Raw genomic sequence first — 23,589 nt, 5'->3', positions numbered from 1 at the left:
GTGAGGTTGAAGTCTTTGCAATTGCAGATTTGCAGTAGTAGTGCAAGACCACTAATGCCACGGAACATCATTTGACCCTTAACCTGTACCTTGATTGACTCAAGCATCATAAGGATCTGATTAAGGAAGGTTATTGACTTAATTGTTAATGTGATTATCCTCTGTGAGGTGTTGGCAGTGATTTGATTTGCTAGTTAAATTAGTGATCTCATTTAATTTTGAAACCAATCAATGGCAACAACTGCTTCTTGAATCTTGAGTTATCGGGTTGTTATTATTTTGTTTCTTACTTTGCCTTCAAAGTATGTACTCTTTGTAGAACTCAGACTTTCTAGCAGCTCTATCATATTTTTGGATCTTAGTTACCTCTTATGAACACCCTCTGCCACTCTCTTTTCCCCTCATAAGCATTCCCATTTGCATCCCCTGTGTCGGCAGAAGAATTAAAAAAATTGTCAAACTTATACTGGTTCATCTGATAAATGGATGAGTGGGAATACCTATAGTGGCAGTAAATTCTAATGGAAAATACTGGTAGTTGGCTGCATGAGTCCTTCACTTCAATCCTTTTTCTTTTCTGTAATTCAGTCCAATTCATGGATAAATCGGGGATTAAATTTTCCAAAGGGAAAATAATTGGGCAGTGATGTTATGTAGGTTGATCTTCCATCAATGGTGTATTTTACTTTGTAAAGTACTCTACATCAATGTTACCTTGATATCAAACTAATTTGGGTCGTCGATAAACCCATAGAGCAAGATACATTGTAAAGTACTCTAGGGTGTCTAATCTGTCATCATGTTGGGTTTGGGGATTAATTATCTTTTAGCTAGTATGCTGTATCAAAATATAAACCAAATGAAAACATACAAGAGCTTCATGTGAAAAAGCTTTAGTATGAACTTACAATATGTTCTTTCGAATCTTGAGTGCTTTCTTGCATGGTTGCTTTTAATAACTTGTATCCACCTTATTCTTTGGTTGTGTCTTCCAATGCTAATCATAACTTCATATAATAGGCATGCAAATTTACACAACTTACAATTTATCAATAAAATTACATTCTCTAATTAAACTAACAACTAGCTACATAATCTACCAAAAAAGAAATCCTTATTATTTTTATTAAAGAAGAAAACACAATATATAATTCGAAATAAAATAACTTACCAATTAGTAACAAACTAAACCTAGGAAATTATCACAAAAGAAATAACAAATCCGACAATCACATCATGCCATATAATTAATAAAAAAAGTTAAATCTAAACCAGCTAAAGGTAAAAAAAAAGTCTAACGTCTTTTATATATTATCATTTTTTTACAATTTTTTTAATTCCCAGTTTCAACTTACTTGGTTATGTTTTCTATTTTTTTAATATAAGTACCTAACTAAGCTTCTATACTAAATTAAAAGAAAAAATGAAAAAAGGAAGAAAAAAAAACACACAATCTAATTATCAGTCCAAAGTGAAAAACGCTAGATTCTAAAAAGATTTTTTTTTTTTATACAATTTAACAAAAGGCCCAATGATCCTCTCCTACTCATAGTTTTGATTAAAAACAAAAACAAAAAAGGCTAAAATCTTTTTTTCTAACTGAACCTCATACCACCTAAAGTTTTTTTTTTTTTGGTCTAACTACATACCCAACAGCCCATTCCCAACTATCATTATATTATAGCCAAAAAGAAAGAATGAAAACCAAATATAAACAAAAGGGAGTGTTTCTACATGAGATTGAGCAAACTGATTAACCCTTCGGAGTGATGTTACAAGGCGGTTGCTTGCATATAAGGTAGTGACTATGATTGAGGATAAAGCTCAGCAACACAATTTGGCATCTGCTATGCTTCCCTTGATTGTGTAGCAGAGACAGAGACAGCCTTGACTTACAATCTTTCAATTATAATTTGGCATCGGCTAAATTATTTTCAATTTATTATTTCAATATACGAATTTCTCTTTGACAGCTGAACTATTATCATTATTATATTTATTCATATACATACTATATTATCTTTTAATAACAAATGGTTGGCTTATTTGATGCAGTTGGAGACATTTCGTCATATATTCTCTTGTGCACATTTGCATCGACCATTCGCTGAGATTTTTTACTTCAGGTCTTTAGGGTAACAAATTTTGAATGAAAAATAATTGCATGCTTGTATTGTGATGACATAGCTTTATATATGTAATGCCCCATGTTGCATAGTATGTCCCCATTTTCTGGTGTACATTCTCATTCTTTGATTGCTCCCTCTAAACACATGTCCCTATCTTCTGTTGACAATCGTATTTCTATTTGCACATACTTATTTGCATTATGATGCATACCAAAGTAAACATGTTAAACCGTGTCTCGTAATATGTCCCATTTATCTTGTGTACTTTCCCATTCTTTGTTTGCTCCCCCTAAATGCATGTCCCCCATTTTCTGGTTTACTACCCTCATTCTCTGGTTGCTTGCTAGAATTGTTGAATGCATGTGTTTGTTTGCCACTTACTGTAGTAAGTTGCATCATATATGTGGCAATTGCTCGGTGTTTGCTGGTATGTTTTACATGTCCATATGTGTGCTGATTTTTCTTTACTTACAGGAAAATTATCAAAAACTTGAAGAGGAGAGGTCCGCACAGGCAGCGACAGACGGTCAATCCAGCTCCTCCTATTCCGATAATGGGAACATGTTGGTTACAGCTGCAGGTGGATTCAAGAAGAAAGGAAGGGTGGTCGGGCTGGGAGGATATGCTAGCCGACTGAAGCCTAGTAAGCGGCCCTCTACCCAGGTTGACAGTGTTTCTGCAGGTAAACTCAATGCATAGTTAATTCTTTTATATTTTCAATCTCTATTCTATTAATATTTTATTTTAAACATTTAACTTACTGTTTTATAATAATGTATTTGCAGATGAGCTTAAAAGGATGAAGGTGTCCCACTCCCCGATTCAGGAGCAATTGCATGCTACGAAGGAGCAATTGCATGTTATGACAGAGCAGCTAACTCAGCAAGCGGACTTTATGAAGCATCAAGCTGACATTATGAAACAAATGCAGGAACACCTCCGGCTTTTAATGCAGGACAAGGAAGCCAACTGCAACAAGTAGAAGGGACCAGTGCCGGATGATGACCGTGATGATGATGACTTTGCTAGGACTTTAGAGGCATACTAGTTGTTGTTTGTATGTTTTACTTCTTTTAGGACTTCAGAGATATATCAGATATTTTTTGTATGTTTTATTTTGTTTACAACTTTAAAGACATTTTAGTTGTAGATTTGATGGTTGTTGTTGTTCACTTTTGTTGATATACTATTTAATTTTAATTAATTGTTTATCCAATATTTTTTTGGATTTCTGTTGCTCAATTTATGTATTTATGTTCATTTGGAATCCTTGTTGTTTACAGCAAAATTAACAAAAGTTTAATACATTTTTTTATTTTAATTCCAGAATTTGTGGTGGAAATTTTCAAAATTCCCTTGCAAAATTCGTAGCATTTTGCGAGGAAAAATAAAAATGTTCCCTTGCAAAATTCGTAGCATTTTGCGAGGGAAAATCAAAATGTTCCCTTGCAAATTTTGCAACGGAAATTTAATACACCCCTTGCAAATTCTGCTACGGAAATTTGCGGGGGAAATTATACTCGAAATTTTCGTCGCAATCTGCGAGGGAAAAACACTGTAGGTAGGTCTGTTGTTAGCGAGGGAAATTTACTTTTTTGCAAGGGAACTTTTCCGTAGCAATTTGCGAGGGAATTGTCATATGACAAATTTCCCTTGCAAATGTATTTGCGACGAGGGTTTTAGCGAGGGACCGTGTTCCCTCGCAAATTCCGTTGCTGACAGGTTTTGCAAGGGAATTTTGCTGTTTTGCAAGGGAATTTTTCCCTTGTTGATTGTGAATTTTCTAGTAGTGAATGTTACTTACATGATTACATCAATTAACCCAAAAAAGATGTAATTAAATAAGTAACATAGGCTATACATATGTTATTAACAAATATGCATAAAATATCCTCAAAAGTGGAATAGACATCCCCTTTGCTCCAAAATAATAACTTGTCATATATATATATATATATATATATATATATATATATATATATATATTGCAGTGTTTAAAAACCCGACTCGGCCGAGGTCAGGGGTCACGGGATGGTCAGGGGTCACGGGATCACTTCGCTGACCTAGTTTTATATATTAATTATATATATATATATATATATATATATATATATATATATATCCTATATGAAAAATATAAAAAAAAAATCAAACCACCAATCATCAAAGATTCAAAATATATTTACCGTAATTCACCAATTACATCCATAAGTCAATATTACACAACCTAATTAAAGCATCAAAATATCAAAGTATAAAACACATATTCTAGTGGAGTTAATGAAAAGTTAAATCATCAAACTCAGGCCCTCCTTGTCCTTCTCCACCATTGTCGTCCAAACCTTGAGGAACATTGCTTTCATTTTGGGGTACAATGGCTATATGACGTTCATCATCTACATCATCCTCATCTAAGTTCAATTCATTTACAATAACACATTATATGTAAGTTAATATATAATATAACGTGATCAAATCATCAAATTAAATAATAGAATTATAATCATCAAGAAACATACCAATACTATCTCTAATTGTTTCAATGGCATTATTCCTCAATGATCTTGCCTCTTCATCGCTTAATAAACAATTAGAGATAGTATTGGTATGTTTCTTGATGATTATAATTCTATTATTTAATTTGATGATTTGATCACGTTATATTATATATTAACTTACATATAATGTGTTATTGTAAATGAATTGAACTTAGATGAGGATGATGTAGATGATTCTCATCATTCTATAGTTGTCTAAGGCCTTGCTACATGATGCTCAACATAATAAAACAAAGAACAACACTTAACATATAACTTGCAGAAAATTTTGATCTCTATCCATATAATAAAAAAAATCACAACTAAAGTAATATATAAATTTGATGCAATTACAAAATTCTAATCTCGTTCATTATAGAAAATACTACATCAACGTGTTATATGTTTTCAACATTATTACTGAGGATTGAGATTCAAGACGGTTACAAAGAAATATTTTTACAAACTTGTAGGAAAGGTACTGTAAAATACTAAGTGTATATATATATATAGAAACTTGAAAGCCCCTAATACTAGTTGGCATTCCTACAGCCCTTTATCCTACAACATAAACAATGGTAACAAGGACCACTACTAAGCCATGTTCAACCATACTGAGAAGAGATATATAGAACACTGCCTTAGAACAATCTAGATATAAGAATAAATACACAACATACCTGCACAAAGGAGCCTTTTCTAATTCGATGGAAGAAAGAACCCTTGTAGTGCATTGATTTTCCAGTATTTGGACTGACACCTCTTTCTCTTGAAAGAAGGATAAAAATGTCACACAAAAAGGGAGTAACCAGTGGCTTGTTGATTAGATAGACAATCTTTTATCAAATTATCCAATTTTAACTCTTGTTTAGTGCACCTTTCTTCTACCTTAATAACAGTAATACAGCACCTAAAAAGGAAGAAAATTTATTTATTTCCTCCTTTCTTAAATAATCAGTAGGCAAAGATTCAATGAGATGCAATACCTACCTTATTGGATCAATTAAAGTTAGCTTGTGTGGGTCTTAACTAGAAAAAAGCTTCCACCATCATCTCCTATGACTTCTGCCTCTTTTGAGAAGGTCCCTGAGAAAGGAAAATTTAAAAAGGAAAATTTAAAAGAAGTAAGAATGAGATTTTGTTTTCAACTTGCACAATTGCATGTACCCGTAAGAATTCCATCTGAATGGGTAAAATTCTTACCTTTTCTAGTCGATCATTGCACCCCATACATCGATGACTGATCGATTATAAGTTCTTGAAAACGTACGACAACAAGGTGAAGATTGAAGACATTTAGGTCGTTGGGAAAGAAGAGAACAATTACATTTAGGTTTGCAAGCATTTTTTTTAAATAAAATGACATTGTTTAATGTAATTTTAAAAAAAAAAAAAATATGCATTGACCCCGTGTAACACACCACTTTTTATTTTTCAACTTTATATATGTGTGTGTGATTCTTTCTTTTGGTTGTTAGTACGTTGAATGAACTACATTGGTCTCTTGTTAATTCTCCATTTCGTGGGTGCCAAGATATTGATATATTTTCAATTAGTTTTTAAGGAAAAATGTGTATCATTTTAAATGATATAATTTGTGCCATTTAAAATGACACACACTTTTCACTAGTTTTTATTTTGGGAAAATATAAGACTTTATTCACTTAGTTTGTCTATCTATTTCCTATTTGATATTTATAGCTAGGCTCAAATTTTGCTTTTTTTGCATCCTTAATATAATTATTAAAGATTCTACTTGAAATAAATCCAAAGATAGAACAACATCGAAACAGGCAACTGGTCTGTGAATTTAATTTTTATATATATATATATAAATAACCTTGGTAATAGCAAGGTAGCTAGTTGATCAGATACATAATTTCTCTCTTATTGTGCAGACAAAAGAGTGACCGAAAGAACTTTGGTTAGATTCTTAGAGATTCTAAGCTATTTGGATTTTGTTATTCTCGTCTTATACAATTTGTGACTCGACCCCGCGAACCCGACTCGGACCCGACATGAAATTTTTGTGTATGAGTCAACCCGTTTAATAAATGGATTGTGTTCGGGTTGAGAAAAAAATAACACGAAAAAATCGTGTCGGGTCACGGGTTAACCCGTGAACCCACTTTGACCCGTAAAATACTCATTTTATTTCATAGTATAAAAGGAAAAAGAAAACCTAGATATGAATCTAACTCCCCTCCAAGCTCCAGCGCAGCTCTCTGCCCTGCCTCTCTCTCAATTTAACTCCACTTGTAGTGAATCTGGCGCAAATTACACATTTTCGGAAAAGCTGTATATTACTTTGCCTTCTTGGGACAGCTTGGTTAGGCCCTTAGCTTTTTATTGTTGTTCTTAGCTAGTAATACACTTTTGCTGGATTGAAGATCTCAAGAAACTTATAGTTCTCGACTTCTCGGTCTCTCTTTCTGTCTATTGGAAGTAATATGATTTGAACTGCTTGCTTTCATTCGTTTGCAGCATGTTGAAGTATGGAAGTTTTCTCTTCGCAGGCGTTGCCAATTAAAGATTTTGATCATGAAGAAATTTTTACCATTCTTGATAAAACGGACTGGAACGCCAAAAGCTCAGGATTACTTAGTATCTTCGATTAGTTATTCTGTGTCTTTATTGTCTGGCTTTGAACGAGGGATACATATTAATTTGTGAATCGGTTTTTCTGAAACCCACTTGTATGGTTCTCAAAGGATGTGGCTTTGGTGCTGTTGGTTTATTTTTGAGAATTTTAATATTAAAATTGCGCAGATTAAGACAGGGCCGAGACATGTCTCATAGTTTATTAATATCTATTTTTGCTAAAGGTATTATCTTTGCTGATGACTAAAATACTAAAACAACTAATTCAAACACGTTCAATTCACATGATTTTCTATGACATTTTATAACATTACGTGTCGGGTTGGGTCGGGTCGTGTCGGGTAAATACATGTTACACTCAAATTCGGGTTGTATCGTGTCAACTCGTTTATAAATGGATCGTGTGCGGGTTGAGTTTTATAACACGAATTTTTAATCATGTCGTGTTCGGGTTGAGTCTATTCGTGTTCGTGTCAGACACAGGTCGACCCAAACTCGACTCATGAACACGATTTGCCACCCCTACTTATATCCTATTTGTTTCCTTAATATGTCGTGTACACACCACTCACTGTTATAGAATACCAGGGTGTTACATGGGCCATAGTCTAAAATAGAAATACAACTACAAAATAAATGAACTATCTACTAAAAAGAAAGAATTTTATAATTCTCATGTTGAAAGAGAATTGAAATCTCATGTTGTAGAGATAAAAAGCATGTGGGACCCATGTGTTAGAAAAAATTATATGTAGAATCTATGTCAGCACGAAAATTGAAGAATGTGTAGGAAAATTGTAATTCTTATGTTAAATGAGAATTATAAAACCCAAAAACAAATTACAAAGATCGTGCCGCATGGACATATGCTAGAAACTTGTGTTCCAATCTTTCATCATCCAGACGAGGTTCTCGAATTACGTGATGGACACTTTTGACCATTAATTATATGATATTGAGTCATCTTCATTCATTCAGAGATACTTTAGTTAGATAATACTTAATAGGGCGGAGTATTATAGATTAGGGACTCGTGTGATTTACTCTCTTTTTTCAATTTTTTTTCCTTATCATTTATTTTATAATTTTTTTTTATCTAAGTCCATTTTATTGAATAAATATGTACATTTTACTCATATTCTAATAAAAACACCTTGCTAAGAAAAATACACTCAGTCAAGTAGTTCAGTTAACGCATGAGAACTGAGTAAGTAAGAATAAGAGCATATGTTCAATACTCTCTAATATTATTTTTAAAAATAATTTAAAATTTTAATTCCGGATATGTTTCAAATTCCGGATTAGTCTATAAGAAACTTAAGAAACTATCATCTCAAAAAAAAAAAAAGGAATACACTCAAAATTTTCTGCATCATATTTTAAACCCGAGACACTAATACTCCATTTTTATTTTTATTTTCATTTTTTACTAACTTAAAGCATAGTAAGTGATTTTTACATGCCTTTGAGGGACAAGGTAGGGGTGGTAATTGGTGAAGTCATAAGTCTCCCCCTTGCCATTAGTTTAGCCATGTATGCAGCTAGGTGGTTTTCATGGATTGTGTATGAAAGGCAATCATGGTTGGCATATATATATATATATATATATATATTGTCCATGAAATAATCATTACAAAATAGCTTCTGAAATAATTTCTTCAGAGACATTATTAACTTTGAGAACTTAGGTAAAGATTATCTTGGGATTGGGACATATGTCACATGACTAGTGAAAGAGTCTAATGGGAAACAACTGAATTGAGCTAAAACCCTAATTGAGGTGTGTATTGAGCTTCTTGAGTAAGCAAAACCCAAATGTAATAAAATAAAAGATTTTGTATTGAGTCTAGTAGAGAACAAAACTAATTGCAATCAATAACTTCTCTTTTCTGCAATAACTTCCAGAAAAACATACACTTTCTTCATAAAAGACAAAGCACGGTGGGACCGTGCTCTGCAGATAGCAGATTTCCAATGTTTATTTGTAGAGAAAAATTTATCATCTACATATCTTATATTCTTTACTCTCAGAAAGGGTAGGATTCATACTTTAATATTTTTTTTTTCACTCTCTTCTTTCTTATATTTTTTTTATTTCACTTATAATAACACAATTTTACCTCCTTTAAATACTTCCTCGCTAAACTCTTAAATTCAACACTCTCTTACCCTTCATTCTCCATTCAACGTTAGCAGTTAGCATCATGGCCCAAGAGGGTGAGTCTGAGACACTGAATCCACCCATGCCCGAGTCCGAGTCGGAGTTAACTAAAACCCGACCCGTTGGCAGCACCGAGTTCAGCTGGTGCAAGGCCGTTCCTGGCGGCACCGGCGTCACCGTCCTCGGCCTCTTCCTCTCTAAACCACCACAAATCCCTCTTCTCCAAACTACCCTCCGCAATCTCCAAAATTCCCATCCTATCCTTCGCTCCAAGATCCACCTCGACACTTCTACCAACACCTTCCACTTCGTAACACCCCCAAACCCCCGCGTCCAAATCCAACCCTTCGATCTCGAATCAACGTCCCATATTCTCCAACGCGAATCCAACGGTCACGATCAGATCAGCCCCTTCCACACACTCATCGAGCACGAGATTAACCGCGACACGTGGCAAGATCCTAGCCGCGCCGACACCGACGTCCTGTACGCGAGCGCGTACACGGTAACAGACGATCGGTTCGCGGTGTTCCTCCGCCTGCACACTTCGGCGTGCGACCGCGCCGCGGCGGTGGCGCTGCTGAAGGAACTTCTCCGGCTAGTGGCCGGAGGCGGCGGAGACGACGGCGGCGGCACCGACGTGAAGGAAGAAAATGTGAACTTGGCGATTGAGGATCTGATTCCCGAATCGAAGAAGAGCAAGCCGTTTTGGGCGCGTGGTTTGGACATGCTTGGTTACTCGCTGAACTCGCTTCGGTTCGCGAATTTGAGTTTTGTGGACGCTGATTCGCCTAGGAGCTCTAAGATGGTTAGGATGCAGCTGAATGCAGACGAAACAGAGAGCCTACTAGCTGTGAGTCACCACCACTCTTTTTTATCAAAGTTAATTTCTCTTATTATTTAATTCATAAAAAATATCAAATAAAAAGAAGAACTAAAGTAAAAATCATTAGGTATTTAGTTGTTTGGAGGATTGAATAAAGGGATATAAAATAATTCTCTTATGAAATATTTTTTTAATTATGCATTAATTAAATTTTGATTCCCGTATAGAAAATGGATTTTGATCTAGGAACAATCCATAGTTCAAAATAGTTGCTGTATTGGAAGGATAATAATTCTCCGATATTTTTCGGTTAATTCTTTTGAATTTTTGTACTAGTGAAAATAATTAGATAAATAATAACGTTTTATTATATTTATAATGGTGATTTATATGACATTGATGTTTTGGATGATGTTGATGTTTGTTGTGTTGGGTCGGTGTCGTGTGATTTTGATCCTCTCCAATATATCACAAAAACTTTTTTGTATAGCGACCCATCATTATTTATAGATATGTCCGTATCCATAACATTAAGGGAGAATATACTCTTATGTTGTAGGAGAGTGTTTTTATCTCCTACACATACATCGATTTTTGTGTTACTTTTTTATCTTTTTATCTTTTTCTATAAGTGAGTGGATCCCACATATGATTGTCTCTATAGCATGAGAGAGTTCTCTCTTATTGTATAAGATTAATAAAGTCCTAACATTAATAATAATAATTCAATAACTTCACATGATAGGTATGCTATTTTTATTTTAGTTAATAAAAGTGAGACAATTGGAGATAGGTATCATGGTAGATATGGGTGACTTTGTTTTGACTATTGGGAGTCGTTTTCCGAGGAGTGATTGAGTAAGGAGTAAGGAGACAGACATGGGTCCAATTTTGCGCATGTCTAAGTGATAACTTCAATGTCCAAGTACAAACACCTAATGTCTGGTCACCCTTCATATAATTGTCGTTAATCAAAGATGTAGTTAGTTAGCACGATAATTAACTTAGTAATTGACTACACTCACAATGTAATAAGTCCTCCTCCTGCATTCAGTTAATGGGTTATTACTTCATCTTCATCTTTGTCTATAACTATTGTTATTTTTTTCCTGATTGTACTTATGTGTCTTATGTTTAATCAGTGGCGGAGCCAGTTAGTGCCAAAAGTATGTTGACACTGGCTAATTTGGCCATGTTTCAAGCGTAGCTAAACAAACGCAGAAAATCACATTTCAAATTTTTTGAAAATTAACCACATTTTGGACATAGATATATAACCGTAGCTATTTTGGCACCAACTGAATTTTTTGGCACCGGCTAAAATGCTTTGCTGGCTCCGCCACTCTGTTAAATTTAAAAATTTCAAATGGTTGAAGATGGACAACTTTGTATAGGATTGAGATTCATATTTTCAGAAAATAAAAAGTGATTGGGAAGGAGCCTATGGTTTGCAAAGTTGAACATGTTAAAGTTATGGCTTCATGGTTCAGAGACCCTACTGTCCTAGTGTTTTCTTTAGCTGTCTATTGGTTTGGTTCACACGTGGGGAATTAAATATTTTATTTCTCTGAACTTCTACCTATGTTTCTACTTTAAAGTGAAGTTTTAACTGGATATTAAGTCCTTGCATTTATTGTTAAGGATTATATATCAGTTGAGCCAACCAATAGTAGGAGAATATCACCTTGAATGCTCTTTTTAAGGAGAAAACCTTTTTGTAATCTGTGTTAAACTTGAGACATGCAATGGAGCAGTTAAGTGTGTTGTAAGCTGTTTAGCTTAATGCACTGAGTGCATGTAAAAAATAAATTTGATTCAAAATATATCTACCAGGAGCTCTGCCTCTGGGCCTGTCTGTATGCATAATTGTTCAACAAACTGATTCTTACAGAAGCAAGAAATAGAAGTTTTGTAATTTTTTATTATATATTTACTTACTTTCATTACATTGTTTAATGTAAGAATGTAACCATTGATATCACCACAATGACACGTTAGCCCATCAATAGTTTTTTGCCGGTAAAAGTATTATGAGCATTAGCTCTATCATTTCAAATGTTAAATAAATCTTGAGGTGAAGCTGCTCTTATGTGATTGAAAGGTCACATGTTTAAATCTAGAAAATAGTGTCTTTGTAAAAAATTTAAGAGTAAAGTTGTGTGTAAGGAGTTTAAGACGAGATTTTTATTGCAATCTCCATTTGCAAGCCTAGATTTCCTCTTTTCTAAGAGGAGATGAAGACGACGGCCTTTTTAAAAAAATAAATAAATAAAATTAATTGGCACGTTACATTGAAGAAGCCACTCTTACTGGACCATTGATCCTGACCCCCTATTCATAATATGAATTGGAATTATCAGCTAAACAAAGTGAACATATTCATATTTGCAGTTGGGATAATATTGTGGCCAATTATAACTAATATCAACTGCAATTGGTTTTTTTGGGGTACAAATCAGCTGCATTGTTTTATTATTATCTTTTTCATCTCTAGGTATTTGTAATTAAAATTGATGCCTTGGATAAAGCAGTGTGAAAAAATTACTATAAGCCTCTAAAAGTTTCTTCTAAATGCTAAATGTGTTTGTTATGCATCCAACGTCTTATAATCTGATTATTATGAAATTTGATCGATATGGCATCCTACTCTGTACCCACTTTTGCCTATGATCTGGTAATTTGATGAATTAAGTTAATCATGCATGATCGTGTAGGGATGCAAATCAAGAGGGATTAAGCTTTGTGCGGCACTTGCAGCTGCTGGAATGATCGCCTCATGGACCTCTAAACACCTTCCTGATTATCAAAGAGAAAAGTATGCTGTAGTAACACTTGTTGATTGCCGCTCAATTCTTGATCCAGTCCTTTGTAGCAACCACGTTGGTAAGCCGGAGTCTCTAGTAATCTTAATTCAATTTTTTGTTTGTTTTTCATATGATGCTTCTGCTACTTTGAATATAATGCCTGACTGGTTTACAGAAAAATGTCCTGTTCTTCCTCTTCAGGTCCTATCCTATTTATAATAAATTGGAAAGATTATTGTTTCTTTTATTGTCAGTTAACACTCGCACTAGTTTTTTCTAACTTTTATTAATTCTTATGTGAGACTGCAAGATGTAATTAAAACAAGGAGCCTGCATTGTCCGAATCCACCAATTAGTTTCACATATATCTTGAGTGAAAACAATTTTTGGATGGGTAGAAAAGGGAGGCTGTCTTATATTCCAATGAAATCAACTCATTAGTATCACTGATTAATGAAATCATTCCCTGCAGCCCTAGTAAATTAATTTGTTAGATAATTGCCTGACGCTCTATTTTTGACATTCATAATTGTGATTTCCCCCCCTTCTTTTGACATTTGAATCAAAATTTTCACTAGACTTTCATTGCTTATGTACCAGTGCACTTATAGTGAGAGCTTAATCTTGTAGAGCAATATGGTTCCCAGCTTTTAGACTAATAAGTGACATTAATGAACTTGGGCAATGCATGATATATTGGAATTTTGAAATTATTAATAATCCGAGCATGTGAAGGCATGTGATACCCTTTTCTAATCGTTTTTGTAAAATTTTAGAACATTATGCCAATGCATCTGATGTTTGGTTCAGGGTTTTACCATTCTGCCATCTTGAACACTCATGATGTGTGTGGAGAACCCTTATGGGAGCTGGCAAAGAGAAGCTACTCAGCTTTTGTAAATTCTATGAACTGCAACAAGCATTTCTCAGACATGTCTGACCTGAACTTCCTCATGTGCAAGGCCATTGAGAACCCTGGTTTGACACCATCATCAGCACTTAGAACTGCTTTGTTCTCTGTGTTTGAGGACCCTGTCTTTGATGATTCGGCTGAAATGCATGAAGAGCTAGGATTGGAAGATTATGTTGGTTGTGCTTCCACACATGGTGTAGGCCCATCCATAGCCATATTTGACACCATACGAGGTGGAAAGTTGGACTGTGCTTGTATATATCCATCACCCCTTCACTCAAGAGAGCAGATCCAAGAACTAGTCGATCATATGAAGAGAATACTTGTGGATGGTTGTAACAGTGAAAATCAATAAATTGAACTATAATCCATTTCTGAGCTAGTAGTGGTCATAATTTTATTGACCAATTCATAAACTTTGTTGTCTCTTCAATTTCAGTTTGTGGTGTAGATTCTCCTTGGTTTATTGAATTTCTGAGGAATTTTAAATGAAGGTAGAAATACAATGCAATTCGCAATGGAGGAACGAAGCATCTGCAAAAGTTGCAATTACATCAGTTTTTAAAAAAATGCAGAGATGCTTTCTCTGCTCTCAGATGGCCTCAAGAAGTGGAAGGTTTATTGATTTAATTCATAAACTTATGACCGAATTAATTTAGAATAATGTTAATCAGCTACATTCGCACTTATATTAGTTTATATTGATATAATTTTTACCATTTTATTATATCTGACCTCACTTTGTTTTCTGTACATTCACGCACTGATTTTTTCACTTCACGCAAAGGTGATGTGCTTGGTGCTGTTGTGTTCCAAGCATCGTTATTCATTAAGTTTAGGGTTCTAAACGGGTTAGGTGAGTTTATAGGAATTTATGACTTAGTCTATATTATGTCAGGTTTGGCTTATTATAAATAGTTAAATAGAACAGGCTTAGACTTTAAAAAAAAATTTATTTAGAAAGCAGGTCATATGTTTTTTCTGTATGGGCTTATAGGTTGACCTATATCATATTATTTATTTTAAATAAAATAAATAATAATATTGTTTTAATAATTTTTATTAATAAAGTAATATTATTTTAATTATTTTTTTGTTATTGAATGTTTAATAGGTTTAAACAGTCAAGGCTAAGACTTTTAGGTCAAGCCATGCATAAGAATTTGTATATAGACCTAGCTTATTTAAGTTAAAGTCTAGCCTATTTACACCATAATAAAGCTTATCAAGATTTTAAAGTTGAATGAAGCTTATGACTTGGAATATCTTGCTCTCACACAACGTGTATGGATGAGTTTAAGTTGAATTACTCAACCCATAGGCACCTTATATCTACCCTAGGGCAAGTTAAGTCTGAGGGAAGACACCTAATACAAGTGTAAATTTAATGCTGTTGGAACTTTTTTTTTTGTTTTTTTAAGTTATCCTATCATAATTAGCTCTTTGAGACGAGCTTCTCTAGTATTTTCCTAAATTTTTATTTTTCGAGCCAGCTATGAAATTAATCAGGAGTGTGGGACGAGTCAGGTATAAAAATATTTAAGTCCCTCTCAAAAATAACATCTGAGGATCGAACTCTTTCCTCTCTGCTACTCACCTCCTACCTTTGGTGCTGTTAGAACTTTTTTTCCCCCAAATCTATGCATTACAATTTGTAGTCAGACACACAGTTGACTAATTTAGCATGCACAATTGTTGCCCCTGATTACTGAGGTCCCTTTTGCTGCACTGGATGACAGTTGTAAAAGGAGAGGGCACGTTTTCTGAAAGTATAAAGGAAAAATATTAAAAGCAAAAGAAAAGCTTGAGCTGAAGATAGACCAATATTTAAATTTTTCTATTATATCAGAACTAATGTACATGTCAGATCAATTTTAACTGAAAACTGTCTGTAATAATGGCTTAAATTGAAGTTAAAGCTAGCTCGCCATCTTGAAAACCTATGGTCTAATCTAAAATCTGGCTAGAACCCCCATTAAATATAACCCCAAAAAAAGAGGTAATATTTCCGATGCATTTTAACACTAACCATACAAAAAAAGATGGCATCTGTTTTCTGCACTTTAAACAAAATCTTCAAAAATTTTGCCCAAGTCAAACTTGCCATTGTTACATTCTATAGCATTTACAACCTCCTGAAATGTGGAAACACTGCATGGAACTACCAGGCCATTCCTCTGTGCAAACCCAAATTCACTGTAAGCCTTCTCCAACAACATCTTGAATAAAGGGTGAGAAAGGTAACTGGTTGGAACCACATACCTCTGACGCTCCTCCCCAACATAAAGTGCAAAAAAACCATTTGGGGTTGTGCTTGATGGGGATTCTTCCACATACCCCTTGAGCAAATATTCATTGTAGGGAGGATCAGGGTCAGCTCCACCAACAGCCTTCACCTTTTTGGCTAGTTTCTTCAATGATACCATCTTTTTCCCTAGCATTTTGTTTCTGATTAAACTCGGTGCCAAAGGGACTTTGAGAAGATGGGAGGGAAGTTTTTGTTGAGAAAAAATGGCTATTGTGCAAGTTGAAAGCGAGGATTTATGATAATATATGTAAAGAGCTAAGAAGGTGATGGACAAATGAGAGTACAAGGAGAATGTGTCCTTTTGAAAAAGTCCACTTTTCCATGTTTGAATTATTGGGAATCCATGACAGATGAATGTTTTGTTTAGCATGGAAAAATATTCCCAATTCTTTTAAATTGTCTTGAAGTGCCCATTGGCAAAGCATGACCAAATAATAGTTGAAGAGATAAAACAAAATATAACTTCATATTGTTTAAAAATTAAGAAAAGAAACACAGCAATGTGTGGCACACTACCACATAAAAAGCATAATAATACGGTTGGTGTGGGTCTCAACTCCACATTTGTTGGTTGTAAATTATTAGGTGGCTAATGCATATGTGTCAATGAAGTGGCGCAAACAAAAGGGTTTGTCCAAGACTTCAAAAAATTTAATATTGGTGGCATCTATTTAAACATCTGATAACGTTCATTAAAAAAGGTAAGACCACACTTATCCAGTGGGTGTAGTTTTTAGTGGTCCACTGCTTAGGAATCATATTTATTTGAAGCTGAAAATGGCTTACATGTTTTTTTTCATGGGTTTGATTTGGCTTTTCTTATTATCTTAATACCAACACCAAGCAACTCCAACCTCTAATCTTAATTGGTGATCCACCAACTAGCGGAATGCATGTTCCCACTATACAATCACGCTCTTCTAAAACTCTATGAAATCTTATATCTCACAACTCCACCACTCTTTTTGCTATAAAAAAGATTTAAGGCTAGTATAAGAAATAGATTACTCTGAAGAATAGATAAAATAATTTGTAAGATTTAATTTCAAAGTCAATTGTAAAAAAAATTGTTATTTGAGTCAATGATTTTGGATCTATAACTCCATCACTCAAGACAATAATTACGATATGTATATATGATTAGGATGAAGGAGTTAATTCAAAATTATTTTCATTGTGAATGAATTATCTCATATAATTATTCTTGAATAAATCAACTGTAATAAGAGATGAAAAAAAAAAACAGATTTTTTTGTCTAATGACAAAAAAATAAGTTAATAACTATTAATTTGTCATGATTAAAATCTTTTCAAATAATATAATCATAATAAATAATACGTTAAAAGAATTCTTTCTTCTTTTTTATTAATTAAAAAAAAACACCCATAAAATATAATACAAGACATCAATTAGCTCTCTCATAAGTCAAAAAGAACCACATCGTGCAAAGAAGGAAGGAAAAACATGGAAGCGGGGAAAGGGTATTCAGAAACAATATCTCATTAAACTTTATTAATGATAAGAAATTGTTTCAATTTAATCACTGGTTTCTTAGAGTTTTATGAACGCAACTATTTTGAAATTTAGTACGGAGAGTTTTGCCGGTCGTGTCTTACTCGACTCGAATTGAATTAATTGAGTAATAAAAAAAATTAAACTTAAAAAAATACCAGCTTGATTAGTTTAAAGGAAAAATGTGTATCATTTTGAAAAATATACAGTTGTGTTATTTTGAGTAAGAGAAAAAAATAAGAGAATGAGTGAGAAAATTTTTAAAGGTATAAGTCTCACCTCTTTGTGAGAGTGAAAGAATATAAAGTGTGTCATTTAAAATGACATATTTTTTTTCTTAGTTTAAAAAATTAAAAGAAACATCTAAGAAAGAGAATGGTTAAATATTTGTTCTGGTAAGAGGAAAATGCGTCCATTGAAGACTTACGCCGAAGGTTCGGTGGACCGGGCCATGGAAATTGTTGGTGGTGGTGACTGGTGACACATATTGACTTGGCGCCACGCGTTGATATTGTGGCCCATTATTGGTATATACTATGTATATGCCACCAATGACTCTGCTGTTTTTGTTCACAAAAGGGTAAAAATTCAAGGCATCCGTACGATGTTTTTGTTTTTACCTTATGTTATGGCGTTAGCCGTTAGGTACAGAAATTTCCTGTACGGCTTAAGTCAACTGCATACTTATCAGTCAAGCCGGCATGAGTCAAAATTAGTTTACCCCAATTTTGTTATGGAATTGGACTGGAATCACATGGCTTTTTTACCCTCTTTCTCCTTATTAATTAATTAATAACTATTTTGTCCCTGATTCAAAACTATTTATCAATCTGCCTCTCTTTAGTCGACTACCTGCATTTTTGATCGACTAAATGGCCAAAACAGACAAAAAATGGCTGCTGGGAGATTTAGTCGACTAAATCTCCCTATTTAGTTGACTAAATCTTCATATTTGACAAAAAAAAAATAAGTCAGGATGATTTTAATCGATTAAGTAGGGAGATTTAGTCGATTAAATCTCCCAACAACCGTTTAGTCGATTAAAAATATAAGGTAGTCGATTAAAGAGGGGCAGATTGGTAGATAGTTTCGAATCAAGGGCAAAATGGTTATTAATTAATTAATAAGGGGCAAAAGGGTGAAAAAGCCGGAATCACATGCCATCGTCATATTTGATGTTTTTTATTTTATTTTTTTCAATAACACATTTGGTGTCCAAGTTTTGTTATGTTACCTATTTTTTGATAGGAAATAATTACCTTATAATATATAAAATAATTATTTCATGCAACAGAGATAAAGTAATGAGATAAATCTCATGCAACATAAGATAAATAGATTTCTTTATTGATTTGAGAAGGTTTGAATAAGATAGGTATGGATGCACAAGAAAAATATTTGTCTTTTTAAAGAATATTATTTTATATTGTTTTATATTTTAATCGTTGATTTCTGTCAAATAACAGTTATAATTTCTTGCGAATTACTAATTAATTAATAAGTTTGATTCAATAAATTATAACTGTTGATTGACGGAAATTAACGGTTAGGATATAAAATGACATAAATTATATTATTTATTTAAAAGGACAAATGTTTAATGTCCCTCAAAAATTAAATCTTGCATATTATTAAGTTATTACGAAAATAGTTCACTTCTGAGTTTTGATCATATAAACTATGGGTTTAAGGGCATGTTTGATGCATAGTATAGCATAAGGCCTAATAGTATAAGACATGATAGTATAAGGTCTGATTGTATAAGACCTGATTGTATTTTAATACTATTCAGCGTTTGACACGGTATTGTATAAAATAATATAATGTATAAGATAATATCATTTAGTATTTGGTAATGCACTGTATAATATTATATATTATAAAAATAAATATTTTTAATAAAAATAAATATTTTTAATAAAAATAAATATTTTTAATAAAAATATCTTTTAATAAAGAATTTATATAATTCTTCAAAAAATGTCATATGATATTAATTTTTATAAAAATTTATTAATCAGTGTATCCAAAATATAAATTAATTTTTATAAAAATAAAAATATTCAATATTTTAAAAATTAATATATTGAAAAATTAATTTTTATTTTAATATATTAATATTAAAATAATATATTAATTTTTGAGAATTACTTTAGTCAACGATATTAATACATCAATCTCTTATCAGGCTTTATCCCTCACCCTTAGACCGGATTAAGTTATACATCATTTTGATGTATTCAGGAATTATGTTGTATAAGCTTATACTATACGATGGTCACACCAAACAACTGAAAACGTTATAACGTATAGTATAAGCTTATAGTATCATGCCTTATGCGTCACACCAAACAGGCCCTAATATCTTTCATGTCGTAGATTTACAAAAGATAAAATTATCTCTTATATATACATAAAATTGTACGAGGCATATATGAGGCCATATGAAGAGAAGAGAGAGGAAAAAAAAAAACATAAACCTCATATTTTTACGTGTGTATAGGATAATTATATTCCGTACAATATAAAAGAAATTAAATCCATAAATTATTTTTCTTTCTCGCTTCTAACAGTACCATTTTATTTTCATATGAGAGGATTTAACTTATTTTGAAATCTTGGAAAGTTTCGTAACAGAACACAACGTCAACATCGATGAAAGTTTGAAGAAATTCATTCATAATTCAAGAAATAAATTTAAAAGTAAATTATAACCTATTAGAAAAAATTCATCTTATGGGTGTTTGGTCTAGTGGTATGATTCTCGCTTCGGGTGCGAGAGGTCGCGAGTTCGATTCTCGCAACACCCCTACTCCTCTTTCTTTCTAAATACTACATTTTAATTTACACTTAACCAGTTCAACCTAACTAGAATTAGGGTTCTTTTTTTTGCAGAAGTCGAGGTTTTTTATTTGTATTTCAAAATCTTCTTCTTTCTTTTGGGTTGCTCTAAAGTCCCAATCTTTTCACCATGAGCAGATCAGGGCAGCCCCCAGATTTGAAAAAGTAAACACTGTTCTCTCTCAAGTCTCAACTCTGTTTGTTCCTCTTCCACCTTTTTTTTTCTTCAAGTTTACTTCATATAATCCCTATTAATCTTTGTTTTTTGGATGTGACACTGACAGGTACATGGACAAGAAGCTTCAGAGTGAGTTTGATTCTTTCATCTCTCCATGATTTGTTTATCATTGTGTCCCATTATTCTGCATGTTACCAAAACTTAGGGTGTGGGGCAGTGTTTTTCTATGGGTCATAAAAACAACATTTTTCACTTCCATGATGATTCTTTGTTTTACCGGCTCATGGAAGTGGTTTTGTGTGGTTTTATATGGCACGAATTACTAGTTTCTATTTATGAGTGTGTGTGTGTGTGTGTGTGTTGGGTAGTTTCCCTTTTATTTGATAGCTAGATTGGTTGGAAATTAGAACTGTTAACATTTTTTATAATATATTCAACTATCTATATTCCATGATGGATTATGATTGTCTCACATTTGGTGTGAGAAGTGGGGGTATTATGATTGTTTTACATAGAAAAAATGTGAGAATTTTGTGAGTTAAGAACATGAGAGTGTCAATTTGTTCTTATAGGTTATGAGTTCTGCTAGTGTCAGTTTCTTAGTATGTGTGCTATGTACATTTGGGTCAAGCTTTAATAGTTCATAGGGATTTTTATCTTTGATAGCAAGTCTTACAACTTACAGAGAGAGAGAAATTATGCTATACTTGTGTGTTTCTTTGCAGTCAAGCTGAATGCGAATAGGATGATTATTGGTACTCTCCGGGGCTTTGACCAGTTCATGAATTTGGTTATTGACAATACTGTGGAAGTGAATGGCAACGAAAAAAATGATATAGGGATGGTGGTGAGTTCTCATTCTTTGCATTCTCTGCTTAAGCTATGTAGTAAAGAACTAGCTACTAACTGAGTATGATTGTCATTTTGAAGTTGTTAATCTCATTCTCGCCTACTGCTGCAGGTGATCAGAGGAAATAGTGTGGTCACCGTTGAAGCACTTGAACCTGTCAACAGGACATGACTTGTGTATATTTGGGTTTCAACTGTGTGTGTGTATGTGAACTATGTAGTGCTGAGAGTAAGATCTAATTGGGTTGCACCTTCAAATTAGTGCTACTTTAAAAGTAAAGAGGCTTTCATGCTGTAACTGATGCTTGTGCTGTTGTGCAAGTATTCTAGTAATCTGGTTTACTCTAAAATACTTTGCTTGAAATCTATGCTTCCCATATCATTGGGTCTTGTATTCATCAGTGTCTGAAATGAAACCTTCTGTTATGCTTACGCCTGGCTTTCTGACCAATGAATATTAAGTATATTTTTCACCAAAAAGGGTGAAAAACATGAAATTATTCAAATGCTCTTCTTCTGCGATGTTATTCCCATGTTTTCCCTTGTCACATTGCCATAATCTTATTGTCTTCCTTGAATGAACAAAACCATTGCACACGTTGCGGTTTGATTTACTCAGGCATCTTTAAATATTGCTTGTGATAGACTCGCAACATAATTTAAGGATAGTGAACATGCGTCTATCATTTTTAATTAATGTTGTGAATTGGACCTTCAGTAACTGTTTAAAAAACAAATGGGAACAATGGTTTTAATAGAGTTGCTTGCTTACTATGGGGATATGGAGTTTGGATCATAATAATCTAATTGTCCTCTCTATATTTACTTTATACTGATCGTTCTTGTTTTTTTCTTTCAATTAGAAGGCTGGAAATAAAGAGGAAATATGAGGATGAAGATTTTATTTGTTACTCATTTTTAATTGATAGAAATATTTTGTTTGTTCTGGAGCAACAAATTAAGAAAGTAATACTGCACCTATAAAAAAAGATCACAATAAAGGCACAACACAAATTATGTTGTACTAGAGAAGGTATGTTCATACCCTCTTATTAGAGAATCCTAAAAGTATAAGATCAATTGCAGAACATATCAAACCGATTATCCTCTTCGACTCAACCACAAACTATAGTTAACCACTTAACCAAGTAATTAACTGTTTCATTGGCCTTGCCGAAGGCATGCTTAATGCTACAGTAAAAAAAGTTTATTTAAAGTTGGTAATTAAGGGCCTATTTGGAGCACCTGATAAAGAAGATAGGATAGGATAACTTATCATATCCTACTTTTATCTCTTGTTTGGTGGGTCAATAGGATATGATTAGCTTATCCTATTGTCTCCTTTTATCCTATCCAATACATGATTTCTTATCTTATGGGGGGAGTTGGGTTAGGATTAAATAGAATAGGATATCAATATTGGATACTCAATATATTCTCACGCTACCCCATGTATCCCCACACTACCCAATATATTTGTATTTATTGCATTATATTTTATTTTTCTTTCTCTTTTCTCTTCCTACATAATCCTATCTGATTGCCAATAAGGTGTTCATCAAACACAGGACATGATATAGGCTTATCAGCCTCATATCATATCCTACTCTTATCAGTCTCATATCATATCATACCTTTATCCTATCCTGTCCACCAAACGAGCCCTAAATGTGTATGTTCTATTTTTTTCGGAGTTAACTCAATCCTAATTACTTCTTTGAGACAAATTGTCTCTCTATGGTATTCTTATAAGCTTTGACTCTTTAAGCCAACTATGAGATTAATCTGGAGTGCGACGCAGGTCAGAGATGGAAATATTTAAACCACTTCTAAAGATGGTATATGAGGATTAAACTATGACCCTCTTCTTTTCATTTACTCTGCTCCCTTGTTACTAATGAATCTTTTCTTTGAATCTTAGTTAAGTAT

General features: G+C 33.3%; 3 protein-coding genes and 1 non-coding gene across 4 annotated transcripts; 3 read left to right on the top strand and 1 right to left on the bottom strand.

Annotated features, from left to right (window-relative positions):
• The first annotated feature begins 9,329 nt into the window (after nucleotides 1–9,329).
• Nucleotides 9,330–14,641, top strand: LOC133289966 (uncharacterized). Its single transcript, XM_061488008.1, has 3 exons — nucleotides 9,330–10,281; nucleotides 12,969–13,137; nucleotides 13,869–14,641. The coding sequence occupies exons 1-3, from the start codon at nucleotides 9,472–9,474 to the stop codon at nucleotides 14,324–14,326; spliced, it is 1,437 nt and encodes a 478-aa protein (XP_061343992.1). The 5' UTR covers nucleotides 9,330–9,471; the 3' UTR covers nucleotides 14,327–14,641.
• Nucleotides 14,642–16,034: 1,393 nt separating this feature from the next.
• LOC133289963 (auxin-responsive protein SAUR15-like) lies at nucleotides 16,035–16,412 on the bottom strand. Its single transcript, XM_061488004.1, has one exon. It carries the CDS (start codon nucleotides 16,410–16,412, stop codon nucleotides 16,035–16,037), a length of 378 nt encoding a protein of 125 aa, XP_061343988.1.
• A 4,118-nt stretch (nucleotides 16,413–20,530) lies between these two features.
• Nucleotides 20,531–20,602, top strand: TRNAP-CGG (transfer RNA proline (anticodon CGG)). The gene has a single exon. It is a non-coding gene; the product is annotated as a tRNA-Pro (tRNA).
• A 44-nt stretch (nucleotides 20,603–20,646) lies between these two features.
• On the top strand, nucleotides 20,647–22,127 carry LOC133289965 (probable small nuclear ribonucleoprotein G). The gene is made up of 4 exons (XM_061488006.1): nucleotides 20,647–20,798; nucleotides 20,918–20,940; nucleotides 21,537–21,658; nucleotides 21,773–22,127. The coding sequence occupies exons 1-4, from the start codon at nucleotides 20,764–20,766 to the stop codon at nucleotides 21,830–21,832; spliced, it is 240 nt and encodes a 79-aa protein (XP_061343990.1). The 5' UTR covers nucleotides 20,647–20,763; the 3' UTR covers nucleotides 21,833–22,127.
• The last annotated feature ends 1,462 nt before the right edge of the window (nucleotides 22,128–23,589 follow it).

Source organism: Gastrolobium bilobum, unplaced genomic scaffold (genome assembly GCF_033153095.1).
Source record: "Gastrolobium bilobum isolate Gb01-03AN ecotype WA unplaced genomic scaffold, APGP_CSIRO_Gbil_v1 utg101407, whole genome shotgun sequence".
NCBI lineage: Eukaryota > Viridiplantae > Streptophyta > Magnoliopsida > Fabales > Fabaceae > Gastrolobium > Gastrolobium bilobum.
This window is presented reverse-complemented; position numbering and strand designations above follow the sequence as displayed.